Here is a 16604-nt window from a genome sequence, read left to right as displayed (position 1 = left end):
TCTCCATCTTCTGCATCTCTCTCCCTTCCCCACACCACACACCCCGGCCTGGGAACTCACCTCACCTCGGTATCACCTCACACTCTGTCTCCGCTGCCTCAGCCCAGTGCCGGAAGTGTGCGTTGCTAATGCAAGTTTAGGTCAAACGTCACTTCCGGTCTGATTTTGCCATAACCCGGCGGGCCGCATAAACATCCTCAGCGGGCCGCATCTGGCCCGCGGGCCATAGTTTGAGGACCCCTGGACTAGATGGACCCTCAGTGGCCTGATCCAGCAGAGGTCTTCTTCAGCTGAAGAACCTGGTTCCAACTAATGGAGAAACATCTTGTGTCATTCAGGCCTTAGAAAGCCCTGAATCAGGGAAACCCCATTCATTAAAGCCATAAGTCTGTTTCTGACAAAAAAAATTCTTAGAAACAGCTCTCAGTGTTTTCCCTCTGGTGTTAAAGGAATTCTTCCATTTCTACTAGAACTTCAGAAGTTTCAGCAATGTTATTTTTCTCCTGTTTGCTTGTTTGTTTTTAAGGGATATGGTGTACCCTCTCAAACCTTTTCTCTCTCTCCTTATTCAAATTTTACATCTTTCTTCACCTCCATGACAACTGTTGGCAGTTGACTGAAATCATTTATATTATCTCACTAGCAATAACACAATATCAAAACAAAAGCCATCAGCTGGCGGAAAGGGGGGGGCGGTACCCAAAACCACTTTTGCATTGAGCAATTGTTTTTTTTGGGGGGGTATCACTGCTACCCATGAAGTGCTAGGCGCTGTACAGTCTTTTCCGGCCATTTCATCTCTTCACAACTCAAGAGCCGCACCTTCTCTTCTAAGTCCAAGCTGCGTTTCACGATCTGCCCCAAATTCTGCCACCACCAGTGGGGCTGTCCAACCGGTGTCCCCTCGGCCAATTACTGGGTCCAATTCCTCTGCACCAGTCTGTGGTAGGGTCCCCTCCGGCTCATCAGCTCCTCGTGGGTCCCCTCCTCCACCACTGTCCCGCCTTCCAGCACCAGGATCTTGTCGGCACTCTCCACCGTCTGCATGCGGTGAGCGATCACCAGCACCGCCCGGCGTCGGCCGCTGACCACTGACCTCTGGATCTAGCGGAAGAAATGGTGAACGGTCAGGAGTCAGAGTGGGAAAGATTCCGGCACTTCCCGCCGTATTCATGCGCAGCCCCCATCCTTCCCCATCTACATGTGATTAAGCAGAACTGGAACGGAAGTGGTGCTGAGCCCCTGACCCAGGACTGCCCCTAGGGCGTGTGGCGCCTCAGGAAGGCTCCCTGGCTTTTAAGCGGAACCCAAAAATCCTGTCTCTTCCTCACAAGGCTCTAGCTCATTCTTTGTCAAGACGGAGCCATCGGTCTTGAAAGAGGCAACAAAACGCTTGACACCGGCTAACGTGGACTGGCTCTGTGCGGATGAACTTATTCTTTATCCCACACCTCACTGAAACAATAGGGGACTGAACACGCAAGACTGTGAAGCAGGATGAATATATATATGTACATATGAAGCTGCCTTATACTGAATCAGACCCTCAAAGGTCCATCAAAGTCAGTCTTGTCTACTCAGACTTGGCAGCAGCTCTCCAGGGTCTCAAGCTGAGGTTTTTTACACCTACTTGCCGCGGCGCAGAGTGGTAAAGCAGCAGTACTGCAGTACTGTGATCTGTACTCTCTGCTCACGACCTGAGTTCCATCCCAGCGAAAGCTGGTTCAGGTAGCCGGCTCCAGGTTGACTCAGCCTCCCATCCTTCCGAGGTCAGTAAAATGAGTCCCCAGCTTGCTGGGAGGAAAGCGTAGATGACTGGGGAAGGCAATGGCAAACCACCCCCTAAAAAGTCTGCCGTGAAAACGCCGTGAAAGCAAAGTAACCCCAGAGTAGGAAACAACTGGTGCTTGCTCAGGGGACCTTTCCTCCCGGCGCTCTAGGCAAATGCCTAGTTGCCTAGTGGGCGAACCAGCCCCGCTCTTACCTGCAAGACCCCTCATGGATCCCTGGACATATGAAGCTGCCTTATACTGAATCAGACCCTCGGTCCATCAAAGTCAGTCTTGCCTACTCAGACTGGCAGCGGCTCTCCAGGGTCTCAAGCTGAAGTTTTTCACGCCTATTTGCCTGGACCCTTTTTAGCTGGAGATGCCGGGGATTGAACCTGGGACCTTCTGCTTACCAAGCAGATGCTCTACCACTGAGCCACCGTCCCTGTCCGAGAAGATCTGTTTACTTGGCTGCAAAGCCTCTCTCTCCAATTTTCAGCCAGTCGTGCTCACTCAAATGATTTATGATTTGTTTAAAACATCTCTATACGGTATATCAACATTAAAACAGCATTTAAAAATAAAGTATATATATGGAATAATTATATAAGATGGGGGGATTACTTTGTGGGGTTTAAATCATAATGCTTTTAAAACAGCCTTGAGACAGGAAGAAAGGTGGGATACAAATAGTCTGATAAACAGAATATTTAATAAGCAAAAAGGGGTGCATCACATGACTTCTGACCACACCCTGAAAGGTTAAAACGGTTGGGGCTCTTTAGCTTGGAGAAATATCGACTGAGGGGTGACATGATAGAGGTTTACAAGATTATGCATGGGATGGAGAAGGTAGAGAAAGAAGACCTTTGTTTCTCTTTCTCACAATACGAGAACTCATGGACATTCAATGAAATTGCTGAGCAGTCGGGTTAGAACGGATAAAAGGAAGTCCTTCTTCACCCAAAGGGTGATTAACACGTGGAATTCACTGCCACAGGAGGTGGCGTCAGCTACAAGCATAGCTAGCTTCAAGAGGGGGTTGGATACACGTGTGGAGCAGAGGTCCATCAGTGGCTATTAGCCACAGCGTATTGTTGGAACTCTCTGTCTGGGGCAGTGATGCTCTGTATTCTTGGTGCTTGGGTGGGGGGGCAGAGTGGGAGGGCTTCTGGGTTTTTTTTGGCCACTGTGTGACACAGAGTGTTGGACTGGATGAGTCACTGGCCTGATCCAACATGGCTTCTCTTCTGTTCTGAACATTTCCCACCAATCAATATACAAACCATTCTTGGTTTCGCAATAAGCAGTTTGCTTTAGAAAGAGAAGCAAAACCCCTCAGAACAGACAGAAATGGTGGATGAGGAATGAGTTACAAACCCCACCCTCTTCTCAACTCTAAACTGTCTTCTCTTGCAGCAATTTCAGTTTAAACAGCACCAGGACTTGCTTATCAATATCTACAAATATCGGTTAGTCATAAAGGAAGGAACCCCAGACATGCTCAGGGGGACTCTCATTGTTCAGGCTGCAATGATGAGTAGGAGTCTGACACCAAGAACAAGGTCCAGGGTCAAACCACTTAACAGCCACCTGTCTCTTTTAGCCCTGCCCAGTGGCGAGTGTGAATCCTGCCCCTTCCCCCAGACTCACAGCTGCTTCGCACTCCACATCCAAGGCACTTGTAGCTTCGTCCAGGATCAAGACCTTCGGGTTGCGGAGGAGAGCTCGAGCGATCGCCAAGCGCTGCTTTTCTCCTACAGACATCTGGCCCCCCTTCTCACCCACATCTGCCGGGAAGCAGGACAGGAAAGAGATCGCATGAGCGTGTGGAGCTGCCTCATACCGAATCAGACCGTTGGTCGATCAAAGTCAGTATTGTCTACTCAGGTTGGCAGTCGCTCTTCAAGCTGAGGTTTCTCACAGCACCTACCACCTGGTCCTTTTAACTGGAAATGCCAGGGATTGAACCTGGGCAGGGCCAGCGTGTGGGACTAGGCAACCTAGGCAATTGCTTAGGGCACCAGCTCCCAACAGGGGCGGAGGGCAGGCACCCCCCCCCTTGCATAATCCCTGAGCTTCCAACTGAACGCTGAGGAGACGGAGGAACTCCCCCGACCCCTCAGCGCTAGAAACAACTGCGCTTTCAATCCTCGGCACTCTCTGAAAGCACCACACATTTTTCTGGCAGATGAGGGGCTGGGGGAGTTTCTCCGGCCCCTCAGCGCCCAGAAACAACGTGCGGTACGGCACTTTCAGCCCTCGGTGCTCTCCAAACTCTGAGAGTGCCAAGGACTGAAAGTACCATACCGCACGTTTTTGGGTGCAGAGAGGCCAAAGGAACTCCCCCGACCCCTCAGCGCTAGAAACAACTGCGCTTTCAATCCTCAGCACTCTCTGAAAGCACCACACATTTTTCTGGCAGATGAGGGTCCGGGGGAATTCCTCTGGCTCCTCAGCGCCCAGAAACAACGTATAATAAGGCGCTTTCAGTCCTCCGAACTCGGAGAGTGCCAAGGACTGAAAGTACCACACCACACGTTTCGGGGTGCTGAGAGGCCAGAGGAACTCCCCTGGCCCCTCAGCAGCCAGAAACAACGGTGCTTCAGTGAACAACGTGATGATGTCACCTCTGGGTTTTCCCTGGTGTGTGCGTGAAGGGGTGGGCATGCATCGGAGTTTTCCTGGGGTGTGCGCGCGCGCTGGGATTCTGCCTCAGGTGGCAGAACCCCATGTGCCAACCCTGAACCTGGGCCCTTCTGTGTGCCAAGCAGATGCTCTACCACTAAGCTGCATCCCCTTCCCTTCTCAGACTGAGCTGCGTTTTGTGTATGACAAGTCAGAGATGAGGTAGGATTAAAACATCTTGGAAAACAAGAAGAAGGGACTGAAAATGCCTTGGTATATGGGACAGAGCAAGAGCGATGCATGCGACTGTGTGGAGACGTTGGAGCTTGCATTCCCAGGATTCATAGCACCTGTAACAAGACATCCTGGCTCGGGGAGAGGCTGTGGCTCAACGGAAGAGCATCTGCTTGGCATGCAAAAGGTCCCAGTTTCAATCCTTGATATCTCCAATAAGAGTCAAGTTGTAGATGATGTGAAAGAGCTCTGCCTAAGAACCAATGGTCTGATTTGGTGTAGAGCAGGGGTGGCCAATGGTAGCTCTCCAGATTTTTTTTTGCCTACAACTCCCATCAGCCCCAGCCATTGGCCATGCCGGCTGGGGCTGATGGGAGTTGTAGGCAACAAAACATCTGGAGAGCTACCGTTGGCCACCCCTGGTGTACAGCATGCGTGTGTGTGAGAGAGCATTTGCCAAAAAAAGGGGAGGGGGGAAAGAAAAGCTAGCAGGAGACCCTCCCCTGGGGGGAGCTGCGCACTATTGCTCAGTGAGGTGGGTTTTTATATTTCAGGGGGGCAGGGCTGCTAAGACCCAAGACAGCAGGGTTCTGAGAGCCATGGGGGGGGAGCAGTTTGTCATTTTAAGGCTCCCTCCATGCACTAACCCAGCTACACCCCAAGGGGGCTCCACGAATAGCAGCAGAGAATTTGGAGATTCTCTAACTTTGCAAAAGGGGGAGGGGCAAGGGAGCAACCAGCTTTTGCAGGCACCTGCGTCAAGCCCTCCTTCCAGGTCCTGGATGAACTCCCAGGCATTGGCGTCTCTCGCTGCTCCGATCACGTCTTCCTCTTTGCAGCCTTCCACCCCGTAGGCGATGTTGTCCCGAATGGACCCAGAGAAGAGGACGGGCTCCTGGCTCACCAGCGCCACCTGCAGGCGACACCGGAGGGATCTCGCCTAAATCGCTGCTTTTCGTTTAAAAGCCCAGTTCTGAGTTCCGCCCACCCTCTTTAAAAGACAAACTGCCAACACGCAAATGCTGTTTCCGATAAGCCAGCCAAAAATGCAACGCATTTCGGAACCAGGAATAAAGTCGGAGTCCCATGGCACCTTTGAGACCAACACAGTTTTATTCTGCGTGCACACAAAAGCTTATACCCAGAATAAAACAAATCACAGGAACTGCTGTCACCCTTCTCAAACGGAGACAGTTCTATTCAGGACTCCATACGACTAAGTTTAGTTTTCATTTCTTGGCAGTCCTGAATTTAAATTGTGCCTTTTAATGTGTTCTTACAAGTGTTTTATTAACTTTCATTTGTACAGTTCTTATTTTGGATTTTTTTCATTGTTTTATTCATATTTATTTATAACGATTCATTTATAATTACCGGGCTCCTTTTCTAGCAGGAGCTCCTTTGCATATTAGGCCACGCCCCCTGACGGAGCCAATCCTTCTGGAGCTTACAGTAGGCCCTGGAAGAACCCTGGAAGCTCTTGGAGGATTGGCTACATCAGGGCTGTGTGGCCCAGGGGTGGAATTCTAGCAGGAGCTCCTTTACATATTAGGCCACGCCCCCTGACGGAGCCAATCCTTCTGGAGCTTACAGTAGGCCCTCAAAAATAATTATTTATAATTATTTATTTATAATGGTTTTATTTTATTTTTTATAACTGTTTTATTTATATTTGAGAGCCACCTTCAGTTTCTCAAGGCCAATCCTAGATTTGGGAGGGGTCTCCCGGGTCATCTAGTCCGGCCCCCTGAACAACATAGGACAGGGGTGGCCAACGGTTGCTCTCCAGATGTTTTTTGCCTACAACTCCCATCAGCCCTAGCCATGCCGGCTGGGAGCTTCAGGGATTCAGATGGTGCAGGGAGTTTCGGGCGTGGGGAGCTTCAGGGCTTCGGGCAGCTTCGTCATCAGCTCCCTTTGAGCAGGGGCGTTGTGAGCCAGCCTGAGCACTTTGGGCGTCGGGAGCTTCAGGACTTCGGGCGGCACGGGGAGCTTTGGACGTGGGGAGGCAGGCGGTAGTGGATAGCCGCAAGTGCGGGGAGGTGGGCGGCAGCGAGTATGGGGAGGCGGGCGGCAGCGGGCGCCGGGAGCCAGAGGGCAGCGTTCGCAGGAGAGGCAGCCGCCTACTTAGCCTACTACCACATGCCAGCCCTGGGGGCCACACCTCACTGCAACACACATGCCCCAAACCAGTGCTCCATTCCTTGTTCAATGTCCTCTGCCATTTTACAAAGAAGGATCCTGCCTTTCCCTCTCCCGGCTGCTACCCTCCCTCCATCCCTGGCTCATTTGGGACTAGCAGGACGAGATTTCTGGTTCCTTGTTCTTGCTCTCTGACTCAAATCGGGGCTGCCCCTTACCTGGCTGTGCAGGTATTTGTGCTCATACTCGTGGATGGGGGTCCCGTCCAGCAGGATCTCCCCAGACTCAGGCTCGTAGAACCGCTCCAGCAGGGCCACGCAGGTGCTCTTCCCGCTTCCGTTCAGCCCCACCAACGCCGTCACCTCTCCGGGGCGGAGCTCAAAGGATATGTTCTAGGGGAGAAGAGAGATCAATGTACAGCTGCCAAGCCTCACTCAAGAAACTACTGGGGACTTTGGGGGTGGGGCAAGGGTGCAACAAGCACAACTGAACTCCAAAGGGAGTTCTGGCTATCACATTTAAAGGGACTGCACGACTTTTAAATACCTTCCCTCCATTTGGAATAAGAACATAAGAGAAGCCATCTTGGATCAGGCCAATGGCCCATCCAATCCAACACTCTGTGTCACATAAGAACATAAGAGAAGCCCTGTTGGATCAGGCCAATGGCCCATCCAGTCCAACACTGTGTCACATAAGAACATAAGAGAAGCCACGTTGGATCAGGCCAATGGCCCATCCAGTCTAACACTCTGTGTCACATAAGAACATAAGAGAAGCCTTGTTGGATCAGGCCAATGGCCCATCCAGTCCAACACTCTTTGTCACATAAGAACATAAGAGAAGCCCTGTTGGATCAGGCCAATGGCCCATCCAGTCCAACACTCTGTGTCACATAAGAACATAAGAGAAGCCATGTTGGATCAGGCCAATGGCACATCCAGTCCAACACTCTGTGTCACAGAAGAACATAAGAGAAGCCATGTTGGATCAGGCCAATGGCACATCCAGTCCAACACTCTGTGTCACAGAAGAACATAAGAGAAGCCCTGTTGGATCAGGACAATGGCCCATGCAGTCCAACACTCTGTGTCACATAAGAACATAAGAGAAGCCACGTTGGATCAGGCCAATGGCCCATCCAATCCAACACTGTGTCACATAAGAACATAAGAGAAGCCACATTGGATCAGGCCAATGGCCGATCCAGTCTAACACTCTGTGTCACATAAGAATATCAGAGAAGCCACGTTGGATCAGGCCAATGGCCCATCCAGTCTAACACTCTGTGTCACATAAGAACATAAGAGAAGCCACGTTGGATCAGGCCAATGGCCCATCCAATCCAACACTGTGTCACATAAGAACATAAGAGAAGCCACGTTGGATCAGGCCAATGGCCCATCCAATCCAACACTGTGTCACATAAGAACATAAGAGAAGCCACGTTGGATCAGGCCAATGGCCCATACAGTCCAACACTCTGTGTCACATAAGAACATAAGAGAAGCCACGTTGGATCAGGCCAATGGCCCATCCAGTCCAGCACTCTGTGTCACATAAGAACATAAGAGAAGCCATGTTGGATCAGGCCAATGGCCCATCCAATCCAACACTGTGTCACATAAGAACATAAGAGAAGCCACGTTGGATCAGGCCAATGGCCCATCCAATCCAACACTGTGTCACATAAGAACATAAGAGAAGCCATGTTGGATCAGGCCAATGGCCCATCCAGTCCAACACTCTGTGTCACAGAAGAACATAAGAGAAGCCATGTTGGATCAGGCCAATGGCCCATCCAGTCCAACACTCTGTGTCACATAAGAACATAAGAGAAGCCACGTCAGATCAGGCCAATGGTCCATCCAGTCCAACACTCTGTGTCACATAAGGACATAAGAGAAGCCATGTTGGATCAGGCCAGTGGCCCATCCAGTCCAACACTCTGTGTCACGGAAGAACATAAGAGAAGCCATGTTGGATCAGGCCAATGGCCCATCCAGTCCAACACTCTGTGTCACAGAAGAACATAAGAGAAGCCATGTTGGATCAGGCCAATGGCCCATCCAGTCCAACACTCTGTGTCACATAAGAACATAAGAGAAGCCACGTTGGATCAGGCCAATGGCCCATCCAATCCAACACTGTGTCACATAAGAACATAAGAGAAGCCACGTTGGATCAGGCCAATGGCCCATCCAATCCAACACTGTGTCACATAAGAACATAAGAGAAGCCACGTTGGATCAGGCCAATGGCCCATACAGTCCAACACTCTGTGTCACATAAGAACATAAGAGAAGCCACGTTGGATCAGGCCAATGGCCCATCCAGTCCAGCACTCTGTGTCACATAAGAACATAAGAGAAGCCATGTTGGATCAGGCCAATGGCCCATCCAATCCAACACTGTGTCACATAAGAACATAAGAGAAGCCACGTTGGATCAGGCCAATGGCCCATCCAATCCAACACTGTGTCACATAAGAACATAAGAGAAGCCATGTTGGATCAGGCCAATGGCCCATCCAGTCCAACACTCTGTGTCACAGAAGAACATAAGAGAAGCCATGTTGGATCAGGCCAATGGCCCATCCAGTCCAACACTCTGTGTCACATAAGAACATAAGAGAAGCCACGTCAGATCAGGCCAATGGTCCATCCAGTCCAACACTCTGTGTCACATAAGGACATAAGAGAAGCCATGTTGGATCAGGCCAGTGGCCCATCCAGTCCAACACTCTGTGTCACATAAGAACATAAGAGAAGCCATGTTGGATCAGGCCAATGGCCCATCCAGTCCAACACTCTGTGTCACAGAAGAACATAAGAGAAGCCATGTTGGATCAGGCCAATGGCCCATCCAGTCCAACACTCTGTGTCACATAAGAATATCAGAGAAGCCACGTTGGATCAGGCCAATGGCCCATCCAGTCTAACACTCTGTGTCACATAAGAACATAAGAGAAGCCACGTTGGATCAGGCCAATGGCCCATCCAATCCAACACTGTGTCACATAAGAACATAAGAGAAGCCACGTTGGATCAGGCCAATGGCCCATCCAATCCAACACTGTGTCACATAAGAACATAAGAGAAGCCACGTTGGATCAGGCCAATGGCCCATACAGTCCAACACTCTGTGTCACATAAGAACATAAGAGAAGCCACGTTGGATCAGGCCAATGGCCCATCCAGTCCAGCACTCTGTGTCACATAAGAACATAAGAGAAGCCATGTTGGATCAGGCCAATGGCCCATCCAATCCAACACTGTGTCACATAAGAACATAAGAGAAGCCACGTTGGATCAGGCCAATGGCCCATCCAATCCAACACTGTGTCACATAAGAACATAAGAGAAGCCATGTTGGATCAGGCCAATGGCCCATCCAGTCCAACACTCTGTGTCACAGAAGAACATAAGAGAAGCCATGTTGGATCAGGCCAATGGCCCATCCAGTCCAACACTCTGTGTCACATAAGAACATAAGAGAAGCCACGTCAGATCAGGCCAATGGTCCATCCAGTCCAACACTCTGTGTCACATAAGGACATAAGAGAAGCCATGTTGGATCAGGCCAGTGGCCCATCCAGTCCAACACTCTGTGTCACAGAAGAACATAAGAGAAGCCATGTTGGATCAGGCCAATGGCCCATCCAGTCCAACACTCTGTGTCACATAAGAACATAAGAGAAGCCACGTCAGATCAGGCCAATGGTCCATCCAGTCCAACACTCTGTGTCACATAAGGACATAAGAGAAGCCATGTTGGATCAGGTCAATGGCTCATCCCGTCCGACACTCTGCGTTCCTCCCCCCACAACAAACATCCTATGAGGTGGGCGGGGCTGAGAGAGCTCTCCCAGCAGCTGCCCTTTCAAGGACAACCTCTGCCAGAGCTATGGCTGACCCAAGGCCATCCCAGCAGCTGCAGGTGGAGGAGTGGGGAATCAAACCCGGTTCTCCCAGGTAAGAGTCCGCACACTTCACCACTACACCAAACCGGCTCTTTACTAAAATAACTCCCTTCAAAGGAAGAGGTGCAAGTTAAAATAGCCCCGGGAGTACCCAAGGGGAGCCCCCATCTCTCATACACCATGACTTGTTCCTTGAATATCGAGTACCTTTAAGACCTGGATATCCGGGCGAGACGGGTAGCAGAAGGAAACATTTCGGAAGGAGACACGGCCTTGGGGAACTGCTGGGGCCAGCGTCCCATCTGTGCGGACTCCCGGCTCTCGATAGAGATACTCGAACACCTTCTCTGCGGCCCCCACATTGCTCAGAAGATCTCCGTACATGTACACCAGAGTCTTTTTGGGGAGGAGGACAGAAAGAAGGGAAGGGTTAGGGAGGAGACGAAGAAGGCCGTAAGAGGGCTGAACAGACCGGTGGCAGAGATCTCAGAGAGATGAACAGACCGGTGGCGCATGTCAGACAGAAACCAGCGGGGTGACGTAAATCTCATCCGACCGATGCAGTCAGCTAGCAGACACAAACTGTGAACGGACTGCCTTATACCAAAATAGCCCTTCGGTCCAGTGGCTCTCCAGCATCTCAGGCAAAAGTCTTTCTTGTCACCAGTCGGTCTCCGTAGGGAATAATGGGTAGCACAGCAGACATTTCCTCCCCCCCCCCCCAATTTCTGATGACCCTGAAGCGGGGCGGGGGAGGGCCTCCAAACTGGGGATTTCACAGTATTGACGGGACCACGATGGAGAAGCTAAGCCACAACAAAGGAAAAACTTGTCCGTGTAAAACACAATTCTGACTTGTTAGAAGAAGAAGAAGATATTGGATTTATTTCCCGCCCTCCACTCCGAAGAGTCTCAGAGCGGCTCACAATCTCCTTTCCCTTCCTCCCCCACAACAGACACCCTGTGAGTTGGGTGGGGCTGAGAGGGCTCTCACAGCAGCTGCCCTTTCAAGGACAACCTCTGTCAGGGCTATGGCTGACCCAAGGCCATGCCAGCAGGTGCAAGTGGAGGAGTGGGGAATCAAACCTGGCTCTCCCAGATAAGAGTCCGCACACTTGACCACTACACCAAACTGGCTAGGAATAACAGGTATCAAAATGCAAAAAGAGTATCGGCAGTACCCAGCACCTCAGTCATGCACAAAGTTAAAACCTCTTTAAGTTCCACAACACTCCTACTGTCCTTTATGTGGCTCAAAGCCACTACATTATATTCAGTGCAACATTTGAGAAAAAGGTCCAGTGGAGAACCGGTCTGCTTTGCAAGCCATTTTGGATCTCTTGTCCTTCTTCTAGGGACCAATCTTGCATATTATATGCAATTTTCTAGGCCCCGTAGCGCCAAAAATTATTCAGTCGTCAAGCATGTCAGTCCAGAATTCCTAGCTTTCTCTAATTTTCACACAGAATAGTGGGAACGCCATAGTTAATACATTCCTTGTCAGGCTGATGACTGAATAATGCGGACTGGCAAACCCTATCTAGTCCAGCTCCCTGCACAATGCAGGGACTTCACAAATCCCTCTCCCTATGTAGCCCCGTGGCGCAGAATGCTAAAGCTGCAGTACTGCAGTCCTAAGCTCTGCTCACAACCTGAGTTCTATCCCAGGTGGAAGCTGGGTTTTCAGGTAGCCGGCTCGAGGTTGACTCAGCCTTCCATCCTTCCAAGGTCGGTAAAATGAGTACCCAGCTTGCTGGGGGGAAAGCGTAGATGACTGGGGAAGGCAATGGCAAACCACCCCACAAAAAGTCTGCCGTGAAAATGTTGTGAAAGCGACGTCACCCCTGAATCGGAAACGACTGGTGCTTGCACAGGGGACCTTTCCTTTATCAGAGCCCCGTGGCACAGAGTGGTAAAGCTGCAGTACTACAGTCGGAGCCCTCTGCTCATGACCTGAATTCAATCCCAGTGAAAGCTGGTTCAGGTGGCCAGCTCCAGGTTGACTCAGCCTTCCGTGGTCAGTAAAATGAGTCCCCAGATTGCAAGGGTGGGGGAAGTGTAGATGACTGGGGAAGGCAACGGCAAACCACCCTGTAAAAAAGTCTGCCGTGAAAACGTTGTGAAAGCAACGTCACCCCCGAGTCGGAAACGACTGGTGCTGGCACAGGGGACTACCTTTACCTTTATGTAGGCGCAAATAGGGTTGCCAGCTCTGGTTTGGGAAATACCTGGAGATTTTGGGGGGTGGAGCCTGGGGAGGGAAGGGTGGAATACCACAGAGTCAAGGCCGGCTCGCCCACTAGGCAAACTAGCTGGTTGCCAAGGGCGCCGGGACAGGGGCTCCCTTGGGCTCCCCCCCTCCGGTGCCCAGAACAACCACCAAGTTTGCCTCTCCCTCCTGTCACCGCTGCTGCCGCCACCATCAGCCCCCTCTCTTCTACCGTGCTTCCCCCCACCCCCTGCCGAAGCTTGCCACGATGAGGCTGGGCCCTTCTGCCTTTGAGGCAGCCGCCTGTTTTTTAAAGCCAGTGCTGGAGGAGGCTTTGCTCCCCTTCACTTCTGGTTCCGGAAAGGGTCGGGGGAGAAACCTCCTCCCAGGCTGGCAAAAAACGTGCGGCTGCCTCGAAGTCAGTAGGGCCCAACCTCGTCACGGTGAGCTTTGGGAGGGGGGGCACATGATGGAGTGCAGCACGGCTGAGGGTGGGCAGGAGGCAGAAGTGGCTGGGGGGGGGGCAGGGAGCCTTCCTGGGGCATGATGCGCCCTAGGGCCGGCACTGCACAGAGTCCACCCCCTCCACAGCAGCCGTTTTCTCCGGGGGAACTGATCTCGCTCGTCTGGAGATCAACTGTGATCGCGGGAGATCTCCAGGTCCCACCTGGAGGTTGGCAGCCCTAGGGGAGGATCACCCACCTGTACGTGTTTCCCCACGTCCCCTTGGTAGAGGATGAAGGAGATGAGGTTCCCCTTGGTGAGCAGGCCGGCCTGGATCTGCTGGTAGCCGCTGTAGAGAATGAGGAGCTGGACGCCCAAGCGGATGAACTGCAAAGACAGAGAGGAAGGAACAGGGAACATCAGGCTGACTGCCACCTTTCTTCATTTATATCCTACTTTTCAACAGGAAAGGAAAGGTCCCCTGTGCAAGCACCAGTCTTTTCTGACTCTGGGGCAACGTTGCTTTCACAACGTTTTCATGGCAGACCTTTTTATAGGGTGGTTTGCCATTGACTTCCCCAGTCTTTTACATTTCCCCCCCAGCAAGCTGGGGACTCATTTTACTGACCTCAGAAGGACGGAAGGCTGAGTCAACCTGGAGCCGGCTACCTGAAAACCTAGCTTCCGCCGGGGATCGAACTCAGGTCATGAGCAGAGCTTAGGACTACAGTACCACAGCTTTAACACTCTGCACCACGGGGCTCCTACTTTTCAACAACAACCACCTTTATTGGCATAACGGCATAGGGTGACATGATAGAGGTTTACAAGATAATGCATGGGATGGAGAAAGGAGAGAAAGAAGTCCTTTTCTCCCTTTCTTACAATACAAGAACTCGTGGGCATTCGATGAAATTGCTGAGCAGACAGGTTAAAATGGATAAAAGGAAGTACTTCTTCACCCAAAGGGTGATTAACATGTGGAATTCACTGCCACAGGAGGTGGTGGCGGCCACAAGCATAGCCACCTTTAAGAGGGGTTTAGATAAAAATATGGAGCAGAGGACCATTAGCCACAGTGTGTGTGTGTGTGTGTGTATACGGTATATATATATATACCGTATATACCGTGTGTGTGTGTGTGTGTACACGGTATATATATATATATATACCGTGTGTGTGTATATATATATACCGTATTTTTCGGACCATAAGACGCACTTTTCCCCCCCAAAAAAGTGGGGGGGAAAGTGTGTGCGTCTTATGGTCCGAAGGTACGTACCTTCGGGGGGCGATCTGCTGCCTCTTCCTCCGATCCGGCGCTTCCCCCGCGCCTGCTTGCCTGGCTCCATCTTCTTCAGGCAAGCGCTGGGATCGCTCCACGTGGCCCCAGCGCTTTGCAAGCGCCGGCTGCGGAGGGGGCAGCGTGCTTCCTACTTCCCTCTGTGCCTGCCTTCAGCTGTGATGTTTAAAGCAAGCTCTGGGATCGGAGGGGGGAGGGAGTGATCCCAGTGCTTGCTTTAAACATCACAGCTGAAGGCAGGCACAGAGGGAAGTAGGAAGCACGCTGCCCTCTCCACAGCCGACGCTCGCAAAGCGCTGCGTTTGCGGAGGGGGCAGCTGCTTCCTACTTCCCTGTGTGCCTGCCTTCAGCTGTGATGTTTAAAGCAAGCGCTGGGATTGGAGGGGGGAGGGAGCGATCCCAGCGCTTGCTTTAAACATCACAGCTGAAGGCAGGCACACAGGGTAGTAGGAAGCACGCTGCCTCCTCCGCAGCCGGCGCTTGCAAAACGCTGGGGCCACGTGGAGCGATCCCACGCTTGCCTGAAGAAGATGGAGCCAGGCAAGCAGGCGCGGGGGAAGGGCCGGATCGGAGGAAGAGGCAGCGGGTCGCCCCCCAGGAGGAAGGTGCGTCCTATCCTCCGGAGCGCCTTATGGTGCGAAAAATACAGTATATATAAATTTTTGCCACTGTGTGACACAGTGTTGGACTGGATGGGCCATTGGCCTGATCTAACATGACTTCTCTTATGTTCTTATATGCGCAATCGGCAAGGGAGAAAACATCTATCACCGCAACATTTGAGACATTTCTCTCCTCTTAGAAGCACAGCACAGATATTTAGCCACAGTCTCAATAATTTCAGGGTTACAGGAGGACAATGGGAAGAGAGTCTTACCCTCATCAGATTGTCCCTCATGATTTCGAAGAAGAGGACCTAAGTACATGGCACTAATATCACAGTAAAATGTGCAATGCAGGAGAACATGTTCAGTGCTTTCTATATCCCTTGAACCACAACCACAAAACCTGTTGGAATATGGAATTTTCTTAAACCTCCCATAAGCACAGCAGAAGGGAGGACATTAAAGTGAGCTGACATGAAGGCTCTACGAAGTTTAGGGGAAGTCAAGGTGATGATGATATACTACTTTGCACTCACTCTCCAGTTGGGACTCAAAGCGGCTTAAAACACTATTTGCCCTTCCTCCCTTTTCTCACCGCCACAACAACCCTGTAAGGGAAGCCAGGCTAAGAGTCTGTGACGGGTCCTAGGCCACTCCACCAGGGAGGAGCTCACAGGAGCAGTGCTCCAAAACCTCTACATTTTATTGTGCTCTTTCTTTCTTTCAACCCCCCCCTGAACCAAATACTTGCTCCAGGGCTCCATTGTTCAAACCCCTTGTGTGAATTTTGCCGAACTCTAAGATCTGACAGATGCTGAAGCTGAAGCTCAAATCCTTTGGCCACCCAATGAGAAGGGAGCCCTCCCTGGAGAAGCCCCTGATGCTGGAAAAGACAGAAGGCAAAAGAAGAAGGGGACGGCAAAAGAGGAGATGTCTGGACAGCATTACTGATGTAACAAACATGAATTTGAGCGGACTTCGGAGGATGGTGGAAGACAGGAGGGCCTGGCGTGACTTTGTCCAGGGGGTCGCAAAGAGTCGGACTCGACTGTGCGACTGAACAACAACAAGATCTGACAAACTTTCTAATATTTTCCCCTCAAAAAATGGGGAAAATAACCAAAACACATAAAGCAAACAGATGGAAAACTATCGTGCCACTGTGGCCACATAGGAGACAGCAATTTAAACAGTGTGAGGGGAGTCAGGTTTTATGATCATTCTAATTCAAGAAGCATTTTAAGGTAGATGCTGAGATGATATAAGGTAGATTTAAGGTAGATGCAGAGAGCCAGCATGATGTAGTGGTGAAGTGTGCGGACTCTTATCTGGGAGAACCGGGTTTGAT

The 16604-nt window shown here is 51.2% G+C and overlaps 1 protein-coding gene across 1 annotated transcript in view; it reads right to left on the bottom strand.

Moving 5' to 3' along the window:
- Positions 1-605: 605 nt before the first annotated feature.
- The window catches only part of LOC132571665 (uncharacterized), a 58919-nt gene continuing 42920 nt past the window's right edge, over positions 606-16604 (bottom strand). The window contains exons 20-25 of the mRNA XM_060238457.1: positions 13607-13735; positions 10903-11091; positions 6992-7165; positions 5385-5544; positions 3423-3559; positions 606-1104 (exon numbers count right to left, since the gene is read on the bottom strand). Coding sequence (XP_060094440.1) covers positions 913-1104; positions 3423-3559; positions 5385-5544; positions 6992-7165; positions 10903-11091; positions 13607-13735 — 981 coding nt within the window. The 3' untranslated portion in view covers positions 606-912. The remainder of the gene's footprint in view (positions 1105-3422; positions 3560-5384; positions 5545-6991; positions 7166-10902; positions 11092-13606; positions 13736-16604) is intronic.

This window comes from Heteronotia binoei, chromosome 5 (assembly GCF_032191835.1).
Source record: "Heteronotia binoei isolate CCM8104 ecotype False Entrance Well chromosome 5, APGP_CSIRO_Hbin_v1, whole genome shotgun sequence".
In the NCBI taxonomy this organism is placed as follows: domain Eukaryota; kingdom Metazoa; phylum Chordata; class Lepidosauria; order Squamata; family Gekkonidae; genus Heteronotia; species Heteronotia binoei.
Note: the sequence above shows the minus strand (reverse complement) of the source record. Positions and strands in the feature narration are given on the sequence as shown.